This window comes from Hyaena hyaena, unplaced genomic scaffold, assembly GCF_003009895.1.
Source record: "Hyaena hyaena isolate Hyena2069 unplaced genomic scaffold, ASM300989v1 scaffold_121, whole genome shotgun sequence".
In the NCBI taxonomy this organism is placed as follows: domain Eukaryota; kingdom Metazoa; phylum Chordata; class Mammalia; order Carnivora; family Hyaenidae; genus Hyaena; species Hyaena hyaena.
In genome coordinates, this window is record NW_024080753.1 from 3,058,814 (window position 1) to 3,085,315 (window position 26,502).

Sequence of the window (26,502 nt, forward strand, 5' to 3'; positions counted from 1 at the left end):
CAGAAGGTCTTTTCGCCTCCCGGAACCTCAGTTTCCCCCTCTGCCCTCCCGGGCTCACAGGGATCACTTCCTGAATACGCTAGCTGCACACACAAGTGGTCTCACGTTCGCCCGTTGAGGCTTTAGCTCAGGACACCATGCGACTTCACCGGGAGTGGCTGCCCTTCCCGTCCCCTGGGAGGCCCCTGCGGTGCTGCTCAGGGGTCACTCGGTCCTTCCATATGACCCCAGTGCGCCGCGTGCTGCCTGCGTGCATGCCTGTGTGTGCACCTGCACACGTGTGTGCACGTGTGTGCGTGTGAAGGACCCACTTGTGTGCTGAGGGATAAAGTGCTTCTTGTTCATGCTTATTGGGGGTTCAGCTCAGGTCTCGTGAAAGGAGTCGATAGACTGGACAACAGTCTGTCCTAAAATACCAGCTTTCACAGCAGAACTCTCTCGAGTCCAGGGGTTCAGTGATGGGTGCAGAGGCCACCAAGGGAAATGGACAAGGCGGAGGTCTAGGCACACACTCTGGCGCGTATTTCAACTTAACAGTGGGTTCTGTTGTTCACAAAAATAACAGTGATGATGGTGATCATCACGATAACCAGAAATCACTGGTTTAGGGTAAACTGACCAAGACTCTTGAGGATTGGGGGAGGGAGAGGCTTATTCTTCACGTGGTTCATCCTGTCCTTGGCCATCTCTTTATGCAGTGAAAGCCACTATTTGTTTTTAATTAAAAAAAATTTCTTTTAAATGTTATTCATTTTTGAGAGACAGAAACAGACAGAGGGCAAGGAGGACAGGGGCAGAGAGAGAGGGAGACACAGAATCGGAAGCAGCTCCAGGCTCTGAGCTGACAGCACAGAGCCCAACGCAGGGCTCGAACCCACAAACTGTTAAGGTCATGACCTGAACCCAGGTCAGATGCCTAATCGACGGAGCCCCCCAGGCGCCCCAGTGAGAGCCACTGTTACCTGAGTGCCCATGTGGATGCAGCAGGCAAGGAGATTTGGGTCAAGATGTCATTTCATTCCTCCCAACCCTTTGGGACAGGCATCCCCTGCATGTGACCACACAAAGTGCCACATCTTTACGGATGTCGATCTACCGTCCATTTCCACCGCCTCTGCCACCATCATCCCTGGCGGGTAACAGCCGCAGCCTTCTTATTTCCACCTGTCCTTCCTGCAGCCCAGCATTCATACAGTAGTCTGTGATTTTTAATAAATGTACAATTGACCCTTGAACAATACAGGTTGAACCGTGCATCTCTGGATGATGGTGAACCCACTTATATGTGTGTGGTTTTTTAAATAAGTACAGTTCAGTGCTGTGAATGTATTTTCTTTGCCTTACAATTTTCTTAATAACATTTTCTCTTCTCTAGCTTATGTTACCGTGAGGATACGGTATACAATGCAGGTAACATACAAGTTACACGTCGACTGTTTACGTTATCAGTAAGGCTTCCAGTCAATAGCAGGCTGTTCATGGCTAAGTTTTTGGAGACCTGAAAGTTGCACGTGGATCTCTGACTGCAACAGCAGTTGGTGCCCAGACCCTGTGCTGTTCAAAGGTCAACTGTTATGTGATCCTGCCACTCCCTGCTTCGAACACAAGCTCTCATTGGCCTCCCTTCGCTACTGCCTGCCTGGCGTTACAGGGCACACACCCGTCTGTGTTCCACAGACATGCTCACCGTTCTGCCCTGGCCTCTGAGCTGTGAACACAGCGGGCTGTTGGATCTGTGAGCAGCTCTGCCCCTGAACGGGGGCGCTTCTCCCATCCGTGGCCGGCTAATTCCTCCTCAGTTTCTATAGCTCAACTCCCCTGGAGAAAGACTCCCTGACGCCTTCAATAGGGAGCAGGTTGCTCCCACGGGGCACCTGGATGGCTCGGCCGGTTAAGCATCTGACTCCTGATTTGGGCTCAGGTCGTCATCTCGGGATTCGCAAGACCCAGTCCCACACTGGGCTCTGCTGACAGTACTGAGCCTGCTTGGGATTCTCTCTTTTCCTCTCTCTCTGCCCCTCCCCGCACATGCTCTCTCTCTAAATAAACAAACATTTAAAAACAACAAAAGCAGGTTGCTCCCATGGAACTAACCTCAATTTGTTGTTATTGTTCTTTTTAAAAATGTTTTTAAGTTTGTTTATTTTGAGAGAAGACAGTGTGCGCGCCCAAGCAGGGGAGGGGCAGAGGGAGAGGGAGACAGAATCCCAAGAAGGCTCCACACTATCCACGCCCGGAGCGGAGCTCCATCCCACCAACGGTGAGATCACGACCTGAGCCGAAATCCAGAGTCGGAAGCTTAACCGACTGACCCAGCCAGGCGCCCCAGGACTAACCTTAATTTGAAGTGAAACCCTTCTTTGCTTCCCTGTTTGGCATCTTCTGCCCCCTCAGTCAGCTCTGGGAGGCCGGGGCCATGTTTATCTTGGTCCCCATAGCATGCCTAGCGTCTGGTATAGCGCCGGGCTCTCAGCAAGCCCCCAGTAAGCATTCATCAAACAAATCAGCAAAAGGAGGCTATTAGGAACTGCGACTCTGATGTGGGCAAACTTTGCTGGGATCCTTCTCAATTCCTGATGGTCACAACTTAATTCTCACTTGTGGGCTGGTGGGTGTGGAGTAGGACGCCCACCATCTTTGGATGAGGGTGTGGGATGGGGATGGTGGTGACCCTCCGAGGACCCTCTTCTGCAGCCTACATCTCAGTGTAGCTTGGGGTTCATGGGGGAAAACTCTTGTGCCTCGTGGAACCTCATTTTGTGCACCCGGCCGCATAAATGGTAAAGTACAAGGCACGCTGTAAAAACTGTAAAGCTCGCACCAGGAAGCAGCATGACAAAGGGAAAAAGCGGCATCTTCTAGACTCATCGCTGTGTCCCATGGTGGGTGATGCCCGTCTGGTTGAGACACCCTGGCTGGTGTCTTCGGTCGGGGGATGGGAGTTTGCAGAACAAAGGAGGGAGTCCCTAGGGCGGCGAGAGCAGCTTTCCCGTGTTATGGACGAGGAAACGGGCTTGCAGAGCCTGCCTGATCCCTGAAGTCACACAGCGGGGATGGGAGGGAGATGGATTCGAACCCGGGCTTTTCTGACTCCCGAGGCGGAGACGCAGTGCTCTGCATTCACAGAGGACCGACTCCTCGAAAGGGCCGAGCTTGGGAACTGAACGGAAATGGCTTCAGAGAAGATGAACTCTGGACTCACTGCCCTGCTCCGTGAGCCCTTGGCTGGGCAGGTTTCTTTAGAAGCGAGAGTGTGGCTGCCGCCCTGAGCCTTCCTTCTGGGTCTGATTAGAACGAGAGGCGAGGGCCCCTCCGGGGTGAGGACAGCCAGGCCCAGTCTGAAGGAGCAGGCTGGGCTCAAGGCCACCTGGGCGGTTTTAACCTGGGAGATACTTTAAAACAAGCCAACGCTTTCCTTCCACGCTGGGACTGCGTTCGCCCAGGCCCTTGCGCACACACCGGCTCAGCGCCTTCCCCTGGGCCTGGCTGGCTGCCGCGGGGAGGCAGTGGGCTCGCGTCAGGCACTGTGAGATGCTGGGCAAGCCATTCTTCCTCCCCAGCGAGGAGGCCCGTTGCTCGCCAGAGGCAGGACCTTAGTGGTTCTAACCCAGGGAGGATGTGGGGAAATCCTGTGGGCTGCCTGAGGGAGGCGACCGCCAGTGTGGCTGTATGGTTCCCATGCACCGTGGCAGAAGGTATGCGCCCCGAACACCTGCCCTGTCAAATGAGCAAGGAAGTGTCACTCACTCAAGCTATGCTATTTCTTAAAAAAATAAAAAAGTAAAAAAGGCAAAAAAATGCAAATACTCCTCAACCCTCTTTGGACAAAGATATTCACATTCTCTCGTTAAGTCTGCAGATGACCCAGGGGGGTTACCGCCCACAGAATGCTCTAAGTGACTGAACAAAGACCTTGGCGGGATGGGCGCTTCTTGGGGCTGATCCTCAGGGTGAGAGAAGCCTGTGGGAGGGGACGCGCGTCACCTTTTAGCAGCGCCCGGAGTGATCCTCCTCCCCCGCCCCCGCTCTCTAGAGCTGGGAATCCTCCTCTGTGTGAGCCTCAGGGCAGTGGTGATGCAGAGAGGCCAGCGCAGCGGGCTGCTTCCCCTGGGGTGTGGCCTCCCAGTGACAGGGTCCTAACCTCAGCCAGTGAGACGCTCCCCCACCAACTTCAGAGCAAGAGGCTGAGAGAAGCCAGGGACAGCTGTGTCCAGGGCACATGCCTGCTCTTCTGTGCCTGACTGAGCCTGTGCTCCAGGCTCCTCAGGCTTCTGGACTCTTCTCCCCCATCAGCCTGGCTCTCCGGGCTTCCTGCCACCGCGGGGGTGGGGGGGCGTGGGGGGGAGGGGGGGCTACCTGATATGCTTCGAACCCATTCCAACTCTGCCAAGAAGAGAATCAGTCCTTCCCCATTGCTCCTAAGATCTTAGCGCCATATACTCTCCCCATGGCAATGACCTACTCATCTATGGATTTGTGTGTGGGTCTTATTTTCTGCGATTGCAAAACATCAAGAAGATAGGTTTGCTGCATCATTCACACAAGCTTCTCCTCCCGCCTCAGAAGGGGGTCGGGGGTGGTGGTGGCTCGCAGTAGCAAAGCCAAGTCTCCAGATTCTTGGGTTGCCCTGGGGGAGTCCCTAGCCTTAGTTGTTGGCAAATCTCCCTGAAAAGCAAGAAGGGCCGGGTTGGGGCGCCTGAGTGGTTCAGTAGATTAAGCATCTGACTCCTGATTTCTGCCCAGGTCATGATCTCACGATTTGTGAGTTTGAGCCCCGCACTGGGCTCTGTGCTGACAGGGTGCAACCTGCTTGGGATTCTGTCTCCCTCTCTCTGTGTCCCTCCCTCGCTTGTGCACTGTCATTCGCACGCTCTCTCTTTCAAAAATAAATAAAAGTTAACTTCAGCATAGAATAGCAAGTCTAGCACACTACTGGCACCTGGAAACCGGCACAGGCTATGAAGCGACAAATCTCACCGGGAGAGCTCAGGTTTGGATCTGTTACAGGGGGGTTTGGTGGGGCTGGTCCTGAGTTGTCCAAGAGGTTGCCCCTCTAGAAAGTGCCCTCCAGGTCTATTTATTAATAATCATTCAGAAATCGATCACTTATCTCTAGTTATTCACTCAAATGCTTTATAAAGCACTCAGACCATAGCATAAAAACAAAAGCTCCAAGGAGTCCCAGGAAAACCACTAGATTTGCCTGTCGGTGCCATGTACCGCTGAGGATGCCCTGTGTGGGTCCAGATCGGACTGCTTCCTCTTCTCACCCACGCCCTCTCCTTGCCGGCTGCAAGAACACTTCCCGTTCATTCCAAAGCCATCAAAATTTGGTACCTCATCTAAAATCTTGTGAAACTGTGCCCAGTTTAAATTTGGTGGCTCGCCTCCATGGAAATTTCCCCTCAAAGAGATGGCTGACAGAGAGCCAGGCATTCAGAAGACTCACGCAGGGAAGAACGTGTTTGTTCTAAAAAAGTAAACCTTCCTACTCAGAAAAGATTTTTTTCCTGCCAGGAAAGTTGAGACCAGACTGGAGGACTTCATCTTAGCTCATGGGTTGAAAAGGCAAAGTCCTGGAAAGGAGAGAGAGGGGACATGTGGGATTCTGATGGGTGAGCACTAAAGAAAAATCAGGGGAAATGAGAGCTTCTTCCAAAGAACTCTTGATAATGAAAATATCACCATAGTGTTCAAAATGGAACAGTAATTGGGATACCTGGGTGGCTCAGTCGGGTAAGCATCCGACTTCTGCTCAGGTCATGATCTTACGGTTCGTGGGTTCGAGCCCCGAGTCGGGCTCTGTGCTAAAAGCTCAGAGCCTGTAGCTGCTTCAGATTCTGTGTCTCCCTCTCTCTCTGACCCTCCCCTGCTCATGCTGTCTCTCTCTCTCTCTCTCATAAATAAATAAAACATTAAAAAATAGAACAGTAATTAATGGAAGTGGTATTGGGGGCGTCCAGATGACTTGGAAGCCACCAATGGGGCACTAGGCAACGTCTTCCTGGGTCCCCCAGCTCAGTGCTCTCACCGCAGGCCATGAGCCCAGGTGATTTTTTTTTTCACCTACACAAAGGATTCCACTTGCAGAAAACCCACTAAATTACACCCCTTCGCTCTTAACTGGGGACACCGCGGTCCACCCAAACATTCCAAACCTCACGTGTTGGGTGCGTCTTTCATTCAATAAAACTTTTTAACCAGACCTATGACAACGAGCGGCGAATCAAGGTCTCCTTCACTTCTCAGGCAAGGGTCTGAATTAGCAGTGCAATGGCCAAAAGGCAGGGAGGAGAAGGCAAAAGCCAGCTCCCAGTGCCTGACCCGCCAGAAAAACTCACCCTAGAGGGTGACAGAAGCCAATGCTATTCCAAGTCATCCTTCTTGGTTTCTATTATTATAATTAGTGCCTGGACAGTTTCTCAGAGTGAACAGAGGAGTCAAGCTCCTTCTCCGCACGGAGCATGGACAGTGCAAGCCCCATAACAATCCTCCCCCCCTCCATTCCCGGGTTCACCTTCGCTCGGCAGGAGCTGATGCCCTCGGCGCTGGTTCACCCCACACAGGAGCAGGACCGAGATTTCGTTCCAGTCCCCAGAGACTTATTTTTTTCAGGGTCTTATAAGAGTGGGCTTTGGTCAGATGCACATGCTAACATTTAGACACGTGGTGCTTCCATTACTGTTGGAAGATAAGTCAACAGCCTTTCCTTCGTAGGTGCGTAGTCTCTAGGACTTTATCACATCTGAAAATTTGTCACAGCAACACGACTCTTCCAAGAGCCCCTTGAGAGGAGGTGAATTCCAGGGAAGGACATCAGAAAGGTGGTGTCTGTTGCTGCCTAGCTCGGTGGCAAAACCCGTTCACAGGCTGCTGTCTCGACCCTTCCCACCGGCCTGGGATCTGAGCGTGGGTGTCAGGAATGTGCCTCCCCTCCCGTCCCCTGAAAGCCAGGCAAGGCAGCACAATCCCAAGGCCACACTTCCCTCCAGCCCCGCCCACACCCCCACATCCGCGCCCTCCGGGGTCTCTGAAGCCTGCGCCCCCTGCCCTTTACACAGGACAAGGGGCAGAGAGTGAAAGAAGGTTGTAGGGTTTGGAAATTTGGATGTGACCTCCTTAAAGTTACTCAAACCACTTGTTTTTAAGATGCCTAGTGTTTATCCATGGAACAACGTGATGGGAGGCAGCTGAGGTTTCAGGGAAAGGTCTGAGAAAGATAAAAATAGTCTTGGCTTTCAGCGTGGAAATCCAAGCCCTGTCAAGGGTACCTCAGACGGTTTTTGTTTGGCCGGTCGTAGCAGAGAGCCTTCACACAGTAAGAGCGCGGTAGAGAACGACGCCATCGCAAGAGCAGACCACAGAAGCTGTCCACGGGGGCCTGGAGCCAAGGCAGGCCTGGTCTTGGGTCCACCGCAGAGCCACCATCTTGGCTCACAGACCGTTTTTACCCTGAAACTCCAGCACCAAGCCACCCAGACTCCCTCACCCTCAGAAAAGGGCTGTCCTTGGGCTGGCTGACTCACCGTCATCTCTTCTGGGTTCCCACTGGCTATCTCCACCACCCTCAGGGCAGCGTCCACCTTGACCTTGGCACGGGTCATGAACTGGATGACAGATGAACTGTCCTGTGGAGGAAACAACACTACTCAGTGACAGAGTTTTTTTCAGTGACAATGGCTGGGCCTCAAGGTAGCAGGTAGAACTGAATTCCAAGATTCCACGTGGGCCAGACAAAACTTTTATCCCTGAACTAGACCTCTCCCCACCCCCCCCACTTCAGGCACCCACGTAAACAGAGGTTTCCAGTCTGTCTCTTGAGAATTCCTTCATACTCTGGTGGATGCTGAAAAGCTGAGGTTTTGCCAATCATCAATACAGGCAAGCTTGTGTGCTGTGGTTTCCAAGTGGAAGGGCCAGATATTTGGATATGGATACTGACATATTCACAAAGAGGAGAAAATAAATAAAGCTGTTTAACTGTGCACCACAAATCCAGGCCGGGCATTCCGTGGAAGGCATCTGATTTCTATTTCTCAAGCATCTTCCTGCTCTGACCACAGCCCTCAAACCCTTCCCACGAGTTACGTTTAACTCTTTCTTTACCCTTAAATGAGGCTGTCTGGGGGTCACAATCATTTAACATGGAGGGAGGGTACTGGATGGAGTGATGAGCAGGGGAAACATCTGGCTGTGGCTTGAGGGGCAAGGAGACCAGGGTGGGCGCGGGCACATCTAAGACTTGGGAAGAACCCACCAGCCAGATGCGGTCAGAGGCCTCGGGGCTCAGGTCCCCAGGATGAGAAAATGGCCTCCAGGCAGGGATGGAGGAGGGATCTGGAAAAAGACAGGGCAAGACTATGGCTCAGGGAAGGGTCAGAACCCAAGCCAGGGGTACAGATGGTGGTGCCTGGACTGTGGGCGGAGGAGCAGCCGGGCTCCCGATGCGGAAGAGGACAGGCGGCCGGGGGACACTGGGCGGCTCAGCCGTGGGGTGGCCGGGGCTCTGCACGCCCACCCACACTTCCTGTCCGCCCGCCCGCCACACAAGGAGGTACGTGTCAGCTGCCAGCTTTGACCCACTTCTGGAACAACCTCCCCCCCAAGAGTGAAAGCGGAGGACACCTCCCTTAGACAACAGCTCCCCTGCTCGTCTCTGCCAGAGAAACCAGACACCTTCCAGGGAGGGCGCACGGGACCCCACTTTGCACACCTTACCTGGGAGTTATGCACTAATTATTGTTCTTTTTTCAAACAGCAATGAAACCAATTTGTAATGCTTCTGGGAGGCTTGTCACTCAAATGCACGGCTCCCGTGAGCTCTCACCCAGCGGTAAATAATTCTGTGTGCAAACCACCTTTTACCAATGTCACAGTTTTGTAAATTTGTGGTTTTATGTGCGGGATAGACTGTGTTCGCAGTTGTGGATGATCATCACCTTCGATGTTCATAGTCTGAGCACAAGGGTGATGGGGACTGTCAGAGTTAAAGGTGGAGCAGGTGAGCAGCCCGGCCCCAGGACAGGCCCCCGGGGTGGGAGAGGAACACTCTCAGAGAAATCTGAATCCTCTGATAATGTAAAAAGTCAGACCCTGCATTTCAGATGAAAACTTGTTAAGATCCAAACAATAAAACCTCAAATTCCCTTGTCTGGGGCTGGACCTTGAGGTCAAAGGAAAATAACCACCACTGGAGACCCAGCAAACCGCAGGGCTGGAGCAGCGCCACTCCCTTCGGGAGCCCGAGGGCTCGGGGCAGCTCGCTCACTCCCCGCGGGAGGTCAAGGCTGGCTCGGGGCCTGACACTCTGCACGTCAAGCTCTGGGAGCAGCTGGGGCCCCATCTGGTTCCGGGTCAGCCTCATTCTAGGCTTCCCTCTGCACCTGAAATGTCTGGTTTCTGCCGAAAGGGCACTTCCAGGGACAATACACACATGACGCCCCACAGCTGTCTCTTAGGGCGCAGACGGGACTGGATGGCCCTCGGGAACAGCCGTCAGTGGGACGTGCTCCTTGGCAAAGGGTCACCACTGGTCACTGACCGGAAGAAGCATGCAGGGGCCAGGCCACCGAGCTGTAGGCCAACGACAGAGGGCGAGCAGCACTCCTCGGGGTTGGGGGTGAAGGACAGATCAGAATGGCTTCCCTCCCGCTGTCAGTGCCCAGATCGGGGCTTTGCTGACGGTGATGAGTGTGGCCTGGGGCGTAAACCTGCCACCAGGGCCATTTGTCAAGAAGATGAACAGGACAGGTAACCCTCGTCTTTCAGCCTGACCCAGGGGACCCATGTCGGGAAGGCACTTCCTGCAACGTGGGGCTTCTAGACTCCCTTCCGGAGTCACAGGATGGCCACTGGGATTCTAGCTCACGCCTCGTCCTCTCCCAACTCTTTTTTTTTTTAATTTATTTTGAGAGAGTGAGTGGGGGAGGGGCAGAGATTGAGGGAGAGAGAATCCCAAGCAGGCTTCTTGCGGACAGCGCAGAGCCTGATGTGGGGCTTGAACTCACGAACTGAACCATGGGATCATGACCTGAGCCGAAACCAAGAGTTGGTCCCTTAACCGACTGAGCTGCCCAGGCGCTGCCCCCTCCCCCTCCCCCAACAGGGTCCTTTTTCAAGGGAGAGGTGCAACAGAAAATACTGCGGTGAGTGCCCCAAACTTGCCCCAAACTAGTTTCCCTGCAAGGAGACCAGGGAAAAGAGAGTTGTGCACAGCTCTCCCTGGGGGTGGGGGTGGGGCTGCACCACTCACAGACGGAACCGTGGGCGAAACGTCTTGTATCCCTCGTGCCGCTGACTTCTCAGGTCGGCATGCTACCGTCATGCCTAACTTAAAACTAACATCGGAATGACTTTTCTAAAGATATTCATTCAGGTTTATACTGACTAACACATTCAGTTTTTCCAGGGGAAAATAAATAGAATCTCGGTTGCTAACACGCTTATTTTATTTTATCTTCCCAAGTGATTCTTTTTAAAGCAGGTTGTTGGATATGGCCTTTCCTACTCAGCAGCTCTTACGTTAAAATATATCACAGTGAATTTGTATGACATTTTTAAAGAACCACTAATTTACTGACTGAGGTATTTTAAAATGAACCACTTTTGATAAACTCATAAAAGCAAAGGGACCTGAAGATCAAAAGTTGGACTTCCCTGAAATAAACTGTCCTCTAAACAAAGGATTGGCAAACTACCACCCATGGGTCAAGTCGGGCCCTTTGCCTGTCTTTGTAAATAAAGTTTTATTGGAACACAGCCACGCCCACTCATTTGAGTACCGTCTACTAGCCCTTCACAGACAAGGTCTGCCGACCCCGGATCCAGCACGGGTCGGTGCAGCGGTGGTAGTGGGGTCACCTGGGAACTCAGAGCTACAGAATCTAGACTCAGCCCCCAGGGATTTGCATTTCAACAGGTCTCCAGGTGATTCAGATGCAGGCTGAGGTCGGAGAAACTTAAATGTGCAAACAAACACCTGGTGACCTTGTTAAACTGAAGACGCTGATTCAGGAGGTCTGGGGTGGAGCCCAAGATTCTGCAGGTGTTTTCCTTTTTAAATCCCACGTTTCTAACAAGCTCCCGCGCGCTGCTGGTCCCCTTGCTCCTCAGGCGCACTTGGAACAGCGAGTGTCCAATGTCCCCCCCCCCGCCCCGCCCCCCAGCATCACTGGCCGGAAGAGTTTTAAAAGGGGCAGGCAGTGTTTCATGAGAAAACTTACTCCGATGCTTTTCTTCTTGTTTCTTTTTTCGTGGCTAAATAAAACTGTTTTCTTTTTTAAAAATATAATGGATTGTTGAGTTAGCTAACAGACAGCGTACACAGTGTCCAATGCTTTTACATGAACCGGCAGAGTATTACCTTCTTCAGTATTTCTGTGTTCAGCAGCATGTAGATGTCTATGGTACGACTTTCTTCTTTAGCAAGCGCGCTGAGGTTACAGTGCATTGTTAGGCAAGAAATTCCTGGTTTTTCACAGTCCTGAGAAGAAAAATCAGAGAACTTTCAAATGGTATTAAGAACAGAGACAAATGCACAGCAGTTTATGGAGGAGACTGGAGACTAAAACAACCCCAGGCAGAGGAATTCCACAGGCAGATTGCAATCACTCCTTCCGGCCACCAGAGGGCAATGGAGGGGTTTCCTGCCCCAGAACGTGCCAGAACGCGCTTTCACGTCAAGGGAATGGGAAACTTCAACGGGAAAAGGCCCACCCACTACTGGTTTACACTACCAATACCATGTATTTCACACGGATAGGTCACTGTTTTCAAAAAGAAACACATTTACATATTCCAAAAGCATTCTTCTTAGGAGTTCTGAACACAGGATGCATTTCCTACATGATGTCATTTCTGCCTGCGCAGTGGCAAGCACACTTTCCTGCCCCTTTCCCAGGTAGAGCAGATGAGAGGGCTAAGAAGTCATGCGACTCCAGAAAACACAGGAGGAAAGAAAAGCACATTTTACTAAGAAAGTACGTGAATCACCAGTAGAAGGCTAAATTCCAAGTTTAAGTTACAAGAGAGGAATTCTTCTCTTTTATATGGAAAAATCCAAAATGTGCATAGGGACACGCATGACGTTTCACAGGTGGGGTAAAACTGTCAGCCACATACAGACTTGTGTCTGTCACACAACTGCGTATCACTGTACCTAATAACTCTAAGGGCTTTTCAAAATAGTTGTATCATCAGCATTAGGTGGGTTAAAAACAAAACAAAACAACAAAAAACCAAAACAACCCATACTGCAAGTGGCAATCGTTTGGTCCTATTTTTTTTTTTTTTTAGGAAAAAAGAGAAAGAAAAGTGAGATGTGCCCATCCTGAAATAAGGAGCTAAAGAGATCTAACCAAATACATGGGGAAAGAAGGTTTTAGGAAAGCACACAACTTCCCTTTAAGTGAAATACCTTCACTTAAAAAAAAAAATGGAGTTATAATTTACAAATAGTAGATGGAATACATCGTGATGTGGTTTTCATGTTTATACCCAGATCAAGGTGTAGAATAATTCTGGCACTCAAGCAAGCTCCTTCGTGCCCTCTCCTGGTGATATCCCTTCAAAGGCAGCCACTGTCCTGACTGACCTCCATGACTATTGCTAGTCTTGCTCTTTCCGAACTTCATATAAGTGAAATATGACACTGTGTGTGCTCTGGCTCCAGCTTCTTTCAGGCATTATTATGTCTGTGAAATTCATTCACGTTGCTGCACGGGGCAGTATTTTTCATGGCTCTGTAATATTCCCGCGTGTGTGGCTACACCTCAATGGTTTACCCATTCTCCTGTCGATGGACTGTTCCCAGCTTTTAGCTCTAAGAAGATTGCTGTAAACCTTCTCTACCATGTCTTTAGGGGCCATCAATACTCATTTCTCTTGGGGGAACACCTCAGAGTGGAAGCACCGGGCCGCAGGATACAGAGAGGTTTAGTTTTAGAGGAGGCTGCCCAGGAGTTTCCCCAAGTGGCTGTACAGCCATCATTCTTGGTCATCCTAGCTGGAGAGATGTTTTCCTCCGTGCTTGGTGGGTTGCAAAGATTTTCCCTTTGCCAGGCAATGGAATTTGGAATGTAAATCTAACACTTTGATTGAAACCTCAGGCTGAAAAATAGCAGTTGACCACAGTCATTGCGACTTTAGACGTCAATTGATTAAAACCAGATCTGGGAAATAAGAAATGCCAAACAGAAAACTAGCCTCGCTATCTCACGCTCGCCTTCCTAGTGAGGACCACCCATGCGAACCCAACCAGTGAACAAATTCTTACCAAGACTTTTCTTCCAGACTTTGTGAAAAAGGCAAATATCGTATGGAAGATATTTTCTTGCTCTTGAGGGATGACGCAGGGGGTTGGGTTTTTTGTGAAAGAACAGTTTCCCTTCTCTTGGCCCACCTGAAAGTGAAAAGAAATCAGTTACAGGGGTCCATCCCAAGGATGAATTATGAGCCTGGAATCCCTTATTGCCAGGTCAGGTCTTCCCCCTCGACCGTTCTCCAGAGGACAACGTGGCCGCAGAGCTAAGGGGCAGAAGTAGTAGCATGAACCAGAGAATCCTGTCCTGAAATGCCGGAGATGAGACGGCGCGCACCATGCAAATGAAATGGGACTAGGAGACGGCAAGACTTAAGGAACAAAATAAACCTTATACTTCATGCTCCCGAAGCACATTATGCGCATCCTGGTAGCTAGTCTTGGAGACGAGTGTTCATGCCCTTTGTCTGCAGGAGGAGAATGAGGCTCCAGTACGTCCTTGCCAACAACCACAGTCTAGAAGCTAGGTTTGAGCCCAGGTCTTCTAAGACCAAGCCTTCACGCATGGTCCACTGCCAGAGATTTTCAAACTGTGTTCCAGGGAACACCGAGGGTGCTATAAAACCCCCTCAGTCATCCCCTAGAGAGGAGAAGAGGCATCCAGCAGAGCTTCTCTGGGCCCCATTCTCTGCTCCAACTAGGGTATCAGCCACCTATAATGTCATTTAAAGCCAGAGTTCTGCTACCAAGCAAACAACAACAACAACAACAACAACAACACGGTTGGGCAGCTACCACGTGGAGCCGCGCAGGAGCCTAGATGCCCGTAAGCTTGTGGTGAGTTCCCTGCTCCCCCTTCCGACGGCAGGAGCAATGTGCTGAGCGACAGCGACATTAAAAACAACGAACTGAAACAATAGTGCAAGTCTTCCACGTTGGTTTCTTTAAGAACAACATATTTTTGAGGCGGAAATTGAGGATATGTTGAAGAAAACAAAGACTTCTTTATATATGTCATTACATAACCCTGCAGATCGCTGAAGACTGGACACAACTTACGGTCGAGTTGTGAAATTTGTAATTAGTAATCCATAATTGAGGACTGTTCCAACCAGAACATCTATTTAAATCAAACTCTTATTTTTAATGCTCTTGAGGGAAATATAGTGTGTTTGAACTTATTCAAGAATGTTTTTTCAGGGGCGCCTGGGTGGCTCAGTCGTTTGAGCACCCGGCTCTTGATTTTGGCTCAGGTCACGACCTCATGGTTTGTGGGTTTAAGCCCCACGTTGCGCTCTGGTGCTGACAAGCTGAGCCTGCTTGAGATTCTCTCTCCCTCTAGCCCTGCCCCTCCCCCACTCAAACATTAAAAAAGAAAAAAAGAATGTTTCAACTTCCCATTCACGGTAGGGAGCAAAACTCAAAATTTTTACATAAAGAAACTTCTAATTTAAGCCAACAGTGCTAATCTTTTAATAACAAACTATAAAATAAGACCCTCAAATTTGCTGCATTGATCTCAATTTTATCTTTGGTCTAAACACATATGCCAGGATTTACTATATGTGTCTGAAAACAAATAAGATGAAGGTCTATTTCCTCATATTAATTAATAGAAGAGAGAGTGCTGCCTTGACGAATCTCTCATAGTTTAGGACTTATTCTTTAAGAATCTCTTATTATCTGGTACTGTCTCAATTACTTTATTTGAACCACAGAATCTGGGAAGATACATCAGCGACTCAGTCTCAATCAATGCTGGTTTGGGCTGTTTTTAGAGGTCACTAGAAGGAATTAATGAGAAGAAGGCAATGAGATTTAACACAGATTGGCAAACTGTGACAACTATTTTAAAGCTCCTTTTAGAAAGCAAAACACAGGTCCTTACCTAGTGAGGATCACGAATAATCACAAGACAAATGAGAACAACTGCTGCAATGTTATGCAGATGAGCTTTTGCGTTTTGCAATGAAATTTCAATGAGCATCTTGGATTTAAAAGGTACTGCATTTCCTGGGCACCTGGCTGGCTCACTCTGCAGAACATGCAATCTGCAACTCTTGATCTCGGGGTCATGAGTTCTGAGCCCCATGTTGGGTGTAGAGATTACTTAAAAATAAAGTCTTTAAGGGACACCTGGGTGGCTTAGTTGGTTAAGCATCCGACTCTTGGTTTGGGCTCAGGTCATGATCTCATGGTTTGTGAGTGTGAGCCCCACACTGGGGTCTGTACTGATGGTACACAGCCCGCTTGGAATTCTCTCGTCCTCTCTCTCTCTGCCCCTCCCCGTGCTCATGCACACACATGCACTCTCTCTTTCCCAAAAATAAACACTTAAATTTTTTTTAAAAAGTGGCTTCGTTGCAATATATACTGATCTCAAAGGATGTACATGTGTGTGAGCCATTTTGTGAGATGTGTGAATGGGAAACAGCATGCAAATTAATATATTATTCTTACATAATTTTAAGTATGCAACTGCATAGTTAGGTTAAATATTATAAGTCAATATTATTTAATTCGTGTTTCTAACTTCTTTTATTGAAGTAAAATTTATATTCACTAACATGCACAGATCTCTAGGGTGTAGTTTGATGAAGTCTGACAAATGAAATCACCCACATCACCACCAATCCAGTGAAGGTACAATCTGTCTCTCATTCCAGAATGTTCCCTCTGGCCCCTTTCCAGTCCAGTCCCACCCCCTACCTCCAAGGCAACCCCATTTCTGGTTCCTGTTAAGCTGGCCAAGGAAGTGTTGGCTGTGCCCCATTAGGGAAGCAGGGGACCGTGTTATTTGGGGTTGCCCTCTATTCAGGCACACAGGGCTCACTGTGGATGAGCAGAACACATTTCGTTCACTGAGCATCTGAGGATTTGTTCATGTTCTTAATTCCACTCGTTTCTCGTTCTGAAGCATCCTCAGCCTGTTTGTCTTCTCGGGTGGACATTCGCCAAAAGGTGACTGGGAAAATGGTCCTTCTGCAGCCCTGGGGAGCACACACCTCTGCTGAGATGACCCGGGGCCTGGCCAAATCAGGGATGGAGGCAGCGTCCCTCCTGGCTCTGCAGATTGGTGCTTCGGGTCTCCAGGCCGGGGGAGGAAGGGCGGGAACAGCCCCCAGTGGCAGCAAGCTGGGAACGGCAGGGCAAGCGGGTGGGCAGCGGCCGGAGCCGCCCTGGGGGCTGGCGGCGCAGAAGGGGCTCGGAGCTTCCCGCCGCAACTTCTCCCGCGGTCCTGGGCAGCCCGCGCACAGGGTGCCGACACGTGTGACGTGGTCCCACGTGACCCTGATCTGCCCCAGTGGGACGGGGACGAGGGAAGTGGAGACCGAGTCTGCGGTGAATGAAAATCTCAGCCAGTTGTGCTCCCGACTGTGGTGACATGGGAATCATTTCAATTGGGGAAAATGACATTTTTCTGGGAGGTTCCGGGGGGTCCTCTTTCAAAGGGAGATTGAAGGTTGCTCGGTGCTGCATGGGTCTGGTTCTGGCCACCTAATCCTGTCGCAGACGCTCCCTCAGCTAGAACTGAGCAGCTCAGTCCCTGTCCAGGTCCCGGAAGGAAGGGGTTTTCTATGTTGGGTAGGTTTCTGTGCAACAGCCACAGTGACACCCAACACTTGTACAGCCCTTGCTGTGCGTGGGCTCCGAGTGCTCTACACACATGAGCTCGTGCGGTCCTTGCCCTGGGAGGGGAGTTTTATAACCATCCCCATTTTACAGATGGAGAAACTGAGAGGCAATGGCCCCCTGAGGTCTCTCAGTCAGCAGGCCGTCCAGCCAGATCCGGAACTTACAACCATCTCCCGCATCTCAGGCACAGGGGAGGCTGGGACTGGGGGGGCAGTGCTGGATGGGCGGACCTGGGGGAACAGACCTTCTGGTTCCTACCTTGATCAAGAGGAAGAAAGCACTAACCTAAGGTCTAGGAGGCCCAGAATCCTTCATCCAGACCCATTTCTGCTGCTGCGGCCAAAAAATGACTCCTGGCCAGAGTGTGTGCGATAAAAGCGTCTGCTGGCTGGGAGGCAGGCTTCTCCATGCTGTCTTGGCCTGGAAGGGGAATGGAGCATTCTGGAACGTGGTTCCTGGGAGGCAGCTTGGAGACCACACAGTTCCTTAGCCTCAGCTGACAGATAAGGAACCAGAGGCCCGGAGTTCCAGGGCTTGTCCAAGGTCACGTGACTGGCTGCTGGCAGCAAGGAGCACCCAGTGAAGGGATCCTGGGGCACAGATGGCCTTGGTGAGCCCGGGCGTCAGCCCCAGCTCTGCCCCCGAACAGCTGCCAGTTAGGGTCTCAGGGTCTCAGCGTCCTTGTGTTACATTAGGGTGGTGGCCTAGGTGCTCACTAAGGTTGCTTCACCTGCTTATTCCACACTTTGAGGACTATCTGCATTTTATAAGGGCCGGGGGCCACCTAATCTCGCACTATGTAGGTAAGCAAATGCTGACATCCCCACCCCCAGCTTGGTTGCAACCACCTTTTTTGCATATATATATATATATATATATATTTTTTTTTTTTTTTAATTTAGTTTGAGGGGTGGGGGAAGGGACAGAGAGAGAGAAGGAGAGAGAAAATCTCAGGCGGGCTCTGTGCTGACAGCGCTAGATCTCATGAGGGGCTGGATCTCATGAACCATGAGATCATGACCTGAGCTGGTATCAAGAGTCGGACGCTTAACTGACTGAGTCCCCCGGGACCCCCCACCCCCCGCACCTTCTTTGCTTAAAATCAAAGGGAAATGCTATTTCCTTCTTGTACTGCAGACAATCCAAACAGCACAGTGCTCACGTCCAATAGGTTCATTTCTGTGGCCAAGGGGTCGGGGCCGTTGCCCCTGCTCACGCCTGCCCACTCGACTCTCATCTATTTCCCAGACTGAGTCCAAATGCTTCCTGTGACGTGGCTGCTTGTCTCCCAGGACCTCTGGGAGCTGGAAGTGGCCCGTGTCTACTGGAATGTGGACAGCAGGTCTTCAGCAAACACCCACATTAAGGACAGAGGATGTGGGCCGCAGGGTCACGGCTGGGTTCCGCCGAGGCGGCTACTGAGGGTTTTCTGCTGGCATCTGGTCTCCTTTAATCCCCTTGTCCCGACCCCAAAGAAAACACTGTGTAAGTCAAGGCCAAGAGATGGTGGTGATTTGGGAAACTGTCAGGAGCCCAAGGATGATGGCAGAGTCCAAGCCACTTGGTCAGGAGGCTTTGTGGTCAGAGGCCTCCAAGGCCCGGGGCCTATCTGAGGACGAAGTGCTCGGTACACTTTATGTGGTCTGGCCAAACCTCCCTTTATAAAATACCGGGTTCAGTGTGTGAATCGGGGCGAGTCCACAGGCAGGATGCTGCAAAAGAGAGTCTGTCTTTCGTTTCGAACGTTACCATTCAAAGGAACGTCTAGGGGCGCCTGGGGGGCTCAGTCGGTTAAGCATCCTACCTCGGCTCAGGTCATGATCTCACGGCACGTGGATTCAAGCCCCGCATCGGGCTCTGTGCTGACAGCTCAGAGCCTGGAGCCTGTTTCAGATTCTGTGTCTCCCTCTCTCTCTGACCCTCCCCTGCTCACACTGTCTCTTTCTCTCTCTCAGAAATAAATAAAACATTAAAAAACAATTAAAAACAAAAACAAAAACAAAGGAACGTCTAGAGATTTTACCAAAGACTGTCCAGGCTGTGATGCTGATACAGGGGAAACGAAGCATTTCCACGTTGCAGCCTCAGGAGAGGGGCCTGCATACGGCCCCTCCGAGTTGTGAGCTGACCGAGAGTCAGGGGGGGCGCGGGTCTCTCCTGGGGTCCCAGACCAGAGCCACCTCAAGGCAGTCCTTGTCCTGTGGCCCGAAGCCTGGGGGGGGCAGAGGAGTCCTCCAACCTGTTTTCAGACTCTCATTCCCCAAGCGTATCACCCTCGAAATCAACTCCAGTTGCATAAGGCCCCACCCCTGTGCTGCGTTCAGGTACAAACAGCAGCGGCACCCGCTAACACGGGCGCTATTCTGAAAGCCGTGGGGCGCTGGGTGGCTCAGCTGGTTAACGTCCAACTCTTCCTGATTTTGGCTCAAGTCATGATCTCATACTCATGAGGTCCAGCCCCGAGTCGGGCTCTGCATGGAGCCTGGAGCCTGCTTGGGATTCTCTCTGCCCCTCTCTCTGTGCCCTCCGCACTCATGCTTTCTCTTTCAAAACAAACTTAAAAAAAAAAACAACAACAACCCATTCACAGCTATGGCATGTGCCGAACCCTCAGAGTACCCACGCATCCAGGGGCCCGCTATCAGTAGGGCGACCATATAATTTATTGTCCAAACCAGGATGTCTCTGAGTGAAGTGGGAGAGTCAGCCAGACAGACTGGCAAGACAGAGGCACGTATCAGCCAAACTGGGACATCGCGTCTCCCTAACTTTCACCCCTAGTTTACAGAAGAGAAGACTGAGACCCAGAGAGGTTAGGTAGCCTGTCACACACCTGGATCTGCGGATTATGGACGGAGTGCCGTCTCCAAAGCTCTCCCCAGGAGGCCCCATCCTGCTCCTCCGTCCTGGGCCCAGGCTGCAGAGCCTCTGGGCCCCCTCCCCCCTGCCCTGGGTCAGGGCCCTGATCTCATCGGTCCACTCTCTCACAAGCCTCAGAAATTCCTCCCTGTACCAGAAGTTGGCCTGTCGTGATCTGCATTCTTGACTCAGAGGAGGTGGTGCTTCGTGTGGATCTTGGAAGGTAAGGAGAACTTCCAGAGAGCAAAGTGAGAAGGGAAGGGCAGTTGCAGGCAGGGAGGAACAGCAGATGCAAAACCACAGAGATGCAAAGAGCAGACCTGATCCAGAGAGAACCTGCGAGTGCAACATGGCTCGGGCCCTGGATGAATGTTGGGCAGTGGTCAGAAAAGAGGCAGGAGAGCTGGGCCTGGACACAGAGGAGGGTCCTGCAGGCAAGTCTCAGGCGGGGATCCCCCAGAAGGTGATGAACAAGTCTCAAAATGAAGGAACCACTTTCCACCCGGGGCAGGGGATAGTACAGGCTAAGGCACAGATGCCCCCTTTCTACCAGGATCAGCCCCATTTCTTGACCGCCCTCCAGCTGGCTGGGCTCCAGGGCTGGGAGAGCTCACCAAAGTGTCCCTGCCCTGATGTACAAAGTGGATCCTTGAACATGGTACATGGCCAATGAAAGAGAAATGGGGGGTCAGACTGGCACAGGAGCAAACTCCATGAAATTAGCACTCCCTGCGAAAGATGCTTAGAGTCTTCACCAACGTGGGTCTTAAATGAAGACTGATTGGAAAACTATGTTTATGGAACTGACTTGGATTAAAGAGGGCACAGGTTCATTTTTGAATAACATGTGTTTCATGTTAACTCACATTTATCTGTTAATCATTGACCCTGCGTTCTCTGTTACATCTTTGGGCCACTTTTCCCTATCGTGTTACAGCAATCACAGCTGATGGCAACTGGGTAAACATGACCCGTCCCCTGACTCGCCACCTGCTCCTCTGGATTCACACGCCCCTTGAGTTTGAAAACCCAGGGAGTGTTTCCAATGCCTACTTTGCTAACTCAATTACCTGCTGCCTAATCTTGGAGCCAAGTATCAGAAGATAGTAAGCCCCTTTCTGCCACAGGAGGCTGGACCTTTACCACGGTGGCTTTGCTGATCTGAAGTTTAGGGCTTCAAGATTTGAAGTAAAAACAGTACTCAGAAAATGCTCGAGAAATGATACCAACTGGCTGATTACGCTGACCTAGGATGTTTACTAACAGAAAGATAAATTAAAATGACCCCTTTTCCATTCAGCAAAATATAAACTGCGAGAGACCGTCTTCCCTCTTTATGTTATGCCTTAAATCACGTTGCTTTGATTCGCTATTGTTTCTCGGTATTAACCAAAGAACAATGAAAGAGCATAATTTACTAATAATCCTAAAACAAGTATTTTCACATTTTACAAGTCATTTTAAGTCTTTCTGAGAATACAGACCCAGGATAACGCAGAGGGGCTGCTCAGAGTCTCCTTTTATCTGCCCTGATTTTTCAACTGCAACGACACTATTTGCTCTAAGAGCAGAGAAAGCGCTAACCATCCTGGGTGGCTCCTCCTGAGACAGGCCCAGCTTTCCGCTACTAATGCAATCTAAGGGCCGAAAACACAACTTCTGTGTGCATGCGTCCCGCGGTAGGCCCTCCGGGAGTGTGGACTGATTCTTCTGCTTTGTGAAAAGGGGCCCCTTGTTTGTCAGTCGGGCAAGTTCTGATTTTCTGATATTCGCCTCTGTGTGCACCAGAGACTCCGACGTGTTCAGACAGACACAAAGGACAAGCAGTTTGTGGGACCCCACAACAGGACATAAGGTGACGCGCGGCTCTGGCTCCGGCCAGTCCTTCCCGCAGCGCCCCCGGATGAAGAGCCGTCTGTTTCTGAACGGGTGAAGGTAAACGAGTGCGCAGCAGCCCCCATAAAACAACAGCCCACCTCTGCACCGGCGGAGCTGGGGGAGAGCCGGAGAGCAGGGCGCTGCAGAAGGGTCTGGTGCCGTTTAGTGTTCCAGACAGGCAAAGACAGTTACTTTTAAAAAGACTGAAAAGATCAATAACTTCCACTCCAGATGTCTCCTCTCCTTCTAATTAAAAATTATCTTCTAAATAAAATGCTTTCTTCTTAGGGTGCCTGGGTGGCTCAGTCAGTTAAGTGTCCGACTTCGGCTCACGTTATGATCTCCCTGTTTCTGAGTTCGAGCCCCGTGTCGGGCTCTGTGCTGACAGCTCAGAGCCTGGAGCTGCTTCAGATTCTGTGTCTCTCTCTCTCTGCCCTTCTCTCGCTCATGCTCTGTCTCTCTTTCAAAAATAAATAAACATTAAAAAAAAGCTTTCTTCTTCCCACTCCCCACCTCCCCCGCCCCAGTTCCCATCCCTCAAGCCACCAATATGTGAAAGGTCAGCATGTTACAGAGAACAAAACTGAAACAGGAAATAAAGGGGCAAAGCCCCTTCGAGTATAATCCATCACACAGCATGACCTCTGTGAGCCTGCCAGTATTTCATACAATATTTCACGTCTTAGGATAACAGCCAGTGACTCCCCCTCACCAGCTCTATCTAGGGTTTGGCGACAATGCCATGCCCTCCCTGCTCCACCACACCCTCTTCCCCAGGGTAGCTGGCATGTCCGCATGCAGGCCGCCACCAGGCCCGCTGAAACAATTCATGTACGGTTCATCAGAGAAAGCCACATCGCCCGGATGAGGCTGCGGTCACGAGCACCGGGATGGCCTGTTACTGGCGTTAAGGGGCTACAGACGGGAAGTGGTAGTTTCGGAGAAACAGTGACACAGAAGAATCTTCAGATGCGGTCAGATTCTCTTTAGTGAAAAAGTGAGACATAAATATGTTATCTGAGCACTGGATGCACATGCCAAAAATGTTTTCCTTCCACAGATAATGAAACATTTTGGAAACAGAACGATCTGTTGGTGTGGATAATAAATGAGTCAGTAGCCTCATAGGGGACACAACACTACCCTTGGATTTGGATCAGTTTATCCAGATTCTGGGTCTAGCTTTGACCCATCTCATGGTCAAGAACAAAGCCCGTGCCCGTCTTCCACGAAAGGATATCTTAACACACCTGTCAATTCACCGAGTTATCTCTGTGTTTATTAAATGTATCACTTGATAATTATCCCTTCACCAAAAAGTGATAAACAATCATTTTCTGACTGTTTCACGTATGGCCACCTGTCTAACATCCCAGACAAGTTTCTGAGAGTATATACATCTGAGCAGTAAACCGAGAATTCTTAAGTCTAAAGTTTCAAGACTTTGTATGAGGCCTAAAACGTGCTTTCGGTCCTCCTTAAGGAGAAGTGAGTGAAGCTGGCTCACTTCTCAGCGTCTAACAGTGTTGAGAAAGTTCCTTTCGGTCAGAAGAGACTTGGTGTGTATGTCAGAGAGGGGTCTTCCTGTTTTTGTGTTCGTGAAGCAGCCGCCATTCATCCTGCGCAGGTTCAGTGAGAACCACGTGCTTCCAGGCAATGGCCGACTGGGGATCTGTTGATCCCCAGTGAGATCTGTTAGCAACTGTGGTAACAAGCCCTCTCCCGGCAGTGGCATGGCCCTGTGTCATGTTGCCGTTAAGGAGTGAAGGAAAGTAAACTGCAGAGTCACTCGCTCCTAAGGCTTATCTGTGTCAGGGACCAGAACAATCGTGTTCCAAAGCGCGGGCGTCCCGGCTGGCCCCCACACCCACGACGGGAGCATAACGCTTCCAGATGTCACAGCGGCCGTGAGCACAGGACCCTGGGCTCCTTGATAAGCTGGCGCCCTCGGCCAGCAGGAAAATGTCACTGCTGACGTGGTTCAGTGGCTCTGTCCCCATGGGTTAAAGGGCAGCCTTGGGCCACACTGTGCCCGGACAGCCCAGGCTGAAGCTCATCGCCACCTTCCAGAGGCTGCGTGGTGAATGGAAGCTGTGCAAAGAAACACACGCTTCCTCCCTCTAGCCAAAACTAAACCTGACCCAAGAGCCCAGGAACGTAACTCTCTCTCCAGAATTCAATCAGCCGTCGCCCTGCTTTTAAGTGTTTGGCTTCTGTTGAGAAAGAAAAAAAAAAAACCTGAAGCCAACCTAATCCTGACTCATTTTAGGAACTTGACTATTCAGCTCACTTTCAGACATATGCAGAACCAAGAAAAAAAAAAAAAAAGAAAAGAATGGTTGGAGGCCACTGCTGAGGTCAGCCGACTTGACTGTATGTGTGTGTGTGTGTGTGTGTGTGTGTGTGTGTGAGAAAAGGAGCACGTTTTCATGATATCAGAGAAAGTGGAGTTCACGTTTGCTCTGAAAGGGCTTCCTTTCTGTTAATGATTCTGCCCCTTATTTCCATGTTGCCTTTTTACTTATTCCCACTTTAAAATTAAGGCAACCTCTGTTTTGAGTTAAAGGAAGTTGCCAAAACTTGGGATTTCAACTCAACGCAAGTTTCCTGAGTTCCTAGGACATGTTAGATGTGCTGCAGGGTGTGCGGATGTCCAAGGGCACACACACTCTGTCCTACGGCAGAAAGGAACACTTATTGTTGACCCTAACAGAGCGGATGTGGCCAATTCCTTCTCTTACCCGGGCACATACTACAGTCAGGGCACCAGATGCGGGAAACAAGGCAGCCACGACTTTCGTGCCATAGTGTTTTCAATCTTGTGGAAGAAGGCAATTGTTAAATAGTAATTTCAGGCGGTGACAAGTACGATGAAGAAAGTAACACAGGGATGGGAGAGAGTTGATGGAGATTTGCAACATCAGCTAAGGTGACCAGGGAAGAGCTCAGGGAAAAGGTGAACTGTGGGCTCAGACCCACACTATGAGAAGGAGCCAGTCACGCAAACATGCAAAGATCTGGGAGAAGAGAGCTCTTACAGCAGAGGCAGGTGCAAAGGCCCTGGGCAGGACTTCCCAGGAAGGTATCTAGGAAGGCTTGATGGAGGGGAGGGTGTGTGAGAATTAGGTCTTGAGGAACGAGCCGGTGTTCCATAGCCAGAGGGAAGGAAGGGACCGTTAGCAGGGCCTGGAGGCCCAGGGACGTGCATGCTGGGTGAATCGGCTGCCTTCACGGTCAGGTGTGGCTGGAAGACAAGTTCAGGGGCAGAGGGTATCGGAGAACATGGCCTGGAAAGGTGGACGCGAGGTCATGCCAGGTTTTAGACCACATGTTCTTTTTTTTAATTTTTATAGTTTATTTTTGAGACAGAGAGGGACGGAGGATGAGTGGGGAAGGGGTAGAGAGAGAGGGAGACACAGAATCCTAAACAGGCTCCAGGCTCTGAGCTGTCAGCACAGAACCTGACACGGGGCTCGAACCCACGAACCGCGAGGTCATGACCTGAGCCGAGGTAGGATGCTTAACCGACTGAGCCCCCCAGACGCCCCTAGACCACATGGTTTCTGACCATTAAGATCTCCTTGTTAATCTTTTTACTGAGAACCCCAGGGGCGTCCCTGAGAGTTAAACAGATAAGTTAATACAAGTAGAAGGGAAGGCCTCAGATGGCAAACCAGGTCCTCAGGGAGAAGAAGGACCGCCCCCCTGGACCCTGCATCCTGGGGTTTCTAGGCCTTGAATTCTTGTTGGGAGGAAAGTCCCTCCCCGGACGAGTCCTGGTTGACACAGGATAAGGCCTCACATCTCTACAGGAAAGCTGAGAGCGAAGGAGGGTGGATAAAGCAGCATGTGCTCACTCTGGAGGAGAGTAGCAGACACTGAAAAAAGCCCTGAGTTGTTCAATGTCGGCTTCTCTGCTGCGCTGCCCTAAAGCACCAAACCCGGCTGGTGAGCACGTTAGGTTCCGGCCCCGGGGAGCTGGCTACGCGGGAGACTTCTTGGTGCAATTACTCCCCGTGTGTAACGGAGTCACGGAGCCCAGCCCTTCTCTCCTGCAAAACATGCCTTAACACCCGGGCAGCTCTGGAAACCAGCCTTCCCGTCAGTGCTGCTGCCAGTGAGCTAAGTGATTCTCTTTCCTGCTCCCTGGGGGGGAGGGCTAACGAGCACACACACAGGGCCTCCGGTGTCCCCTCTGGACGGGGGCTGGGGCTTCACCGGAGGAAACCAACCAGGGCGAAAAGCAAGGAGAGGGAATTCTCAGGAAATACAGACTGGCCGAGCCTTCCCATGCAAAGATCGCGTCACCACCGCCTGAGACAGCTCGGGTCCCCCACCCCGACGGAAGGCCTCCGAGAGACCTGCCCTGGCCATTCACAATACACAAGTCCCCCCCCCCGCGCCACCCCCTCGTCTCCTTCGTGTTTCTCCACCCCACTTACCACCATGTAATACATCACTGTATCTTATTACTTGTCTCCACCAGAATGTCAGCTAGTGAGCGCTAGAAATTATTATTCCTTGCCTGTTTTATCTCTCTTCCCTGCGCATCTCAGTGCTTGGCCTATGGTGGGGACACAGCATTTACTGAATAAATGAATGAACGAACGTGTGGATAAAAGATGACCCCGGCAGCCTTGCATGGTGACAACGGCCACCCCCTCGTTAACGACACTCATCCCCGAGGCAATGACGGTAACACCCGCAGCGACGACGGTCACCCCCATTTTATAGATGGGGAAAGGGAAGGCTTTAGGCCAGGGCTTCTCAATATCAAGGTGCAAGTAAATCACTGGGGATCTGGTTAAAATGCAGATTCTGATTCAGCAGGTCTGGACGGAGCCCGAGGTTCCTCACTTGTGCAATTTTAA

General features: G+C 50.9%; 1 protein-coding gene across 2 annotated transcripts in view; it reads right to left on the minus strand.

The window, feature by feature from the left end:
* Positions 1-26,502, minus strand: part of ITGA9 (integrin subunit alpha 9) — a 326,966-nt gene that overhangs the window by 22,673 nt on the left and 277,791 nt on the right. For both annotated transcript variants that reach the window (XM_039237208.1, XM_039237206.1), the window contains 3 exons: positions 13,274-13,399; positions 11,363-11,482; positions 7,527-7,628 (listed from right to left, as the gene is read on the minus strand). In XM_039237208.1, the coding sequence (XP_039093139.1) occupies positions 7,527-7,628; positions 11,363-11,482; positions 13,274-13,399 (348 nt within the window). The remainder of the gene's footprint in view (positions 1-7,526; positions 7,629-11,362; positions 11,483-13,273; positions 13,400-26,502) is intronic.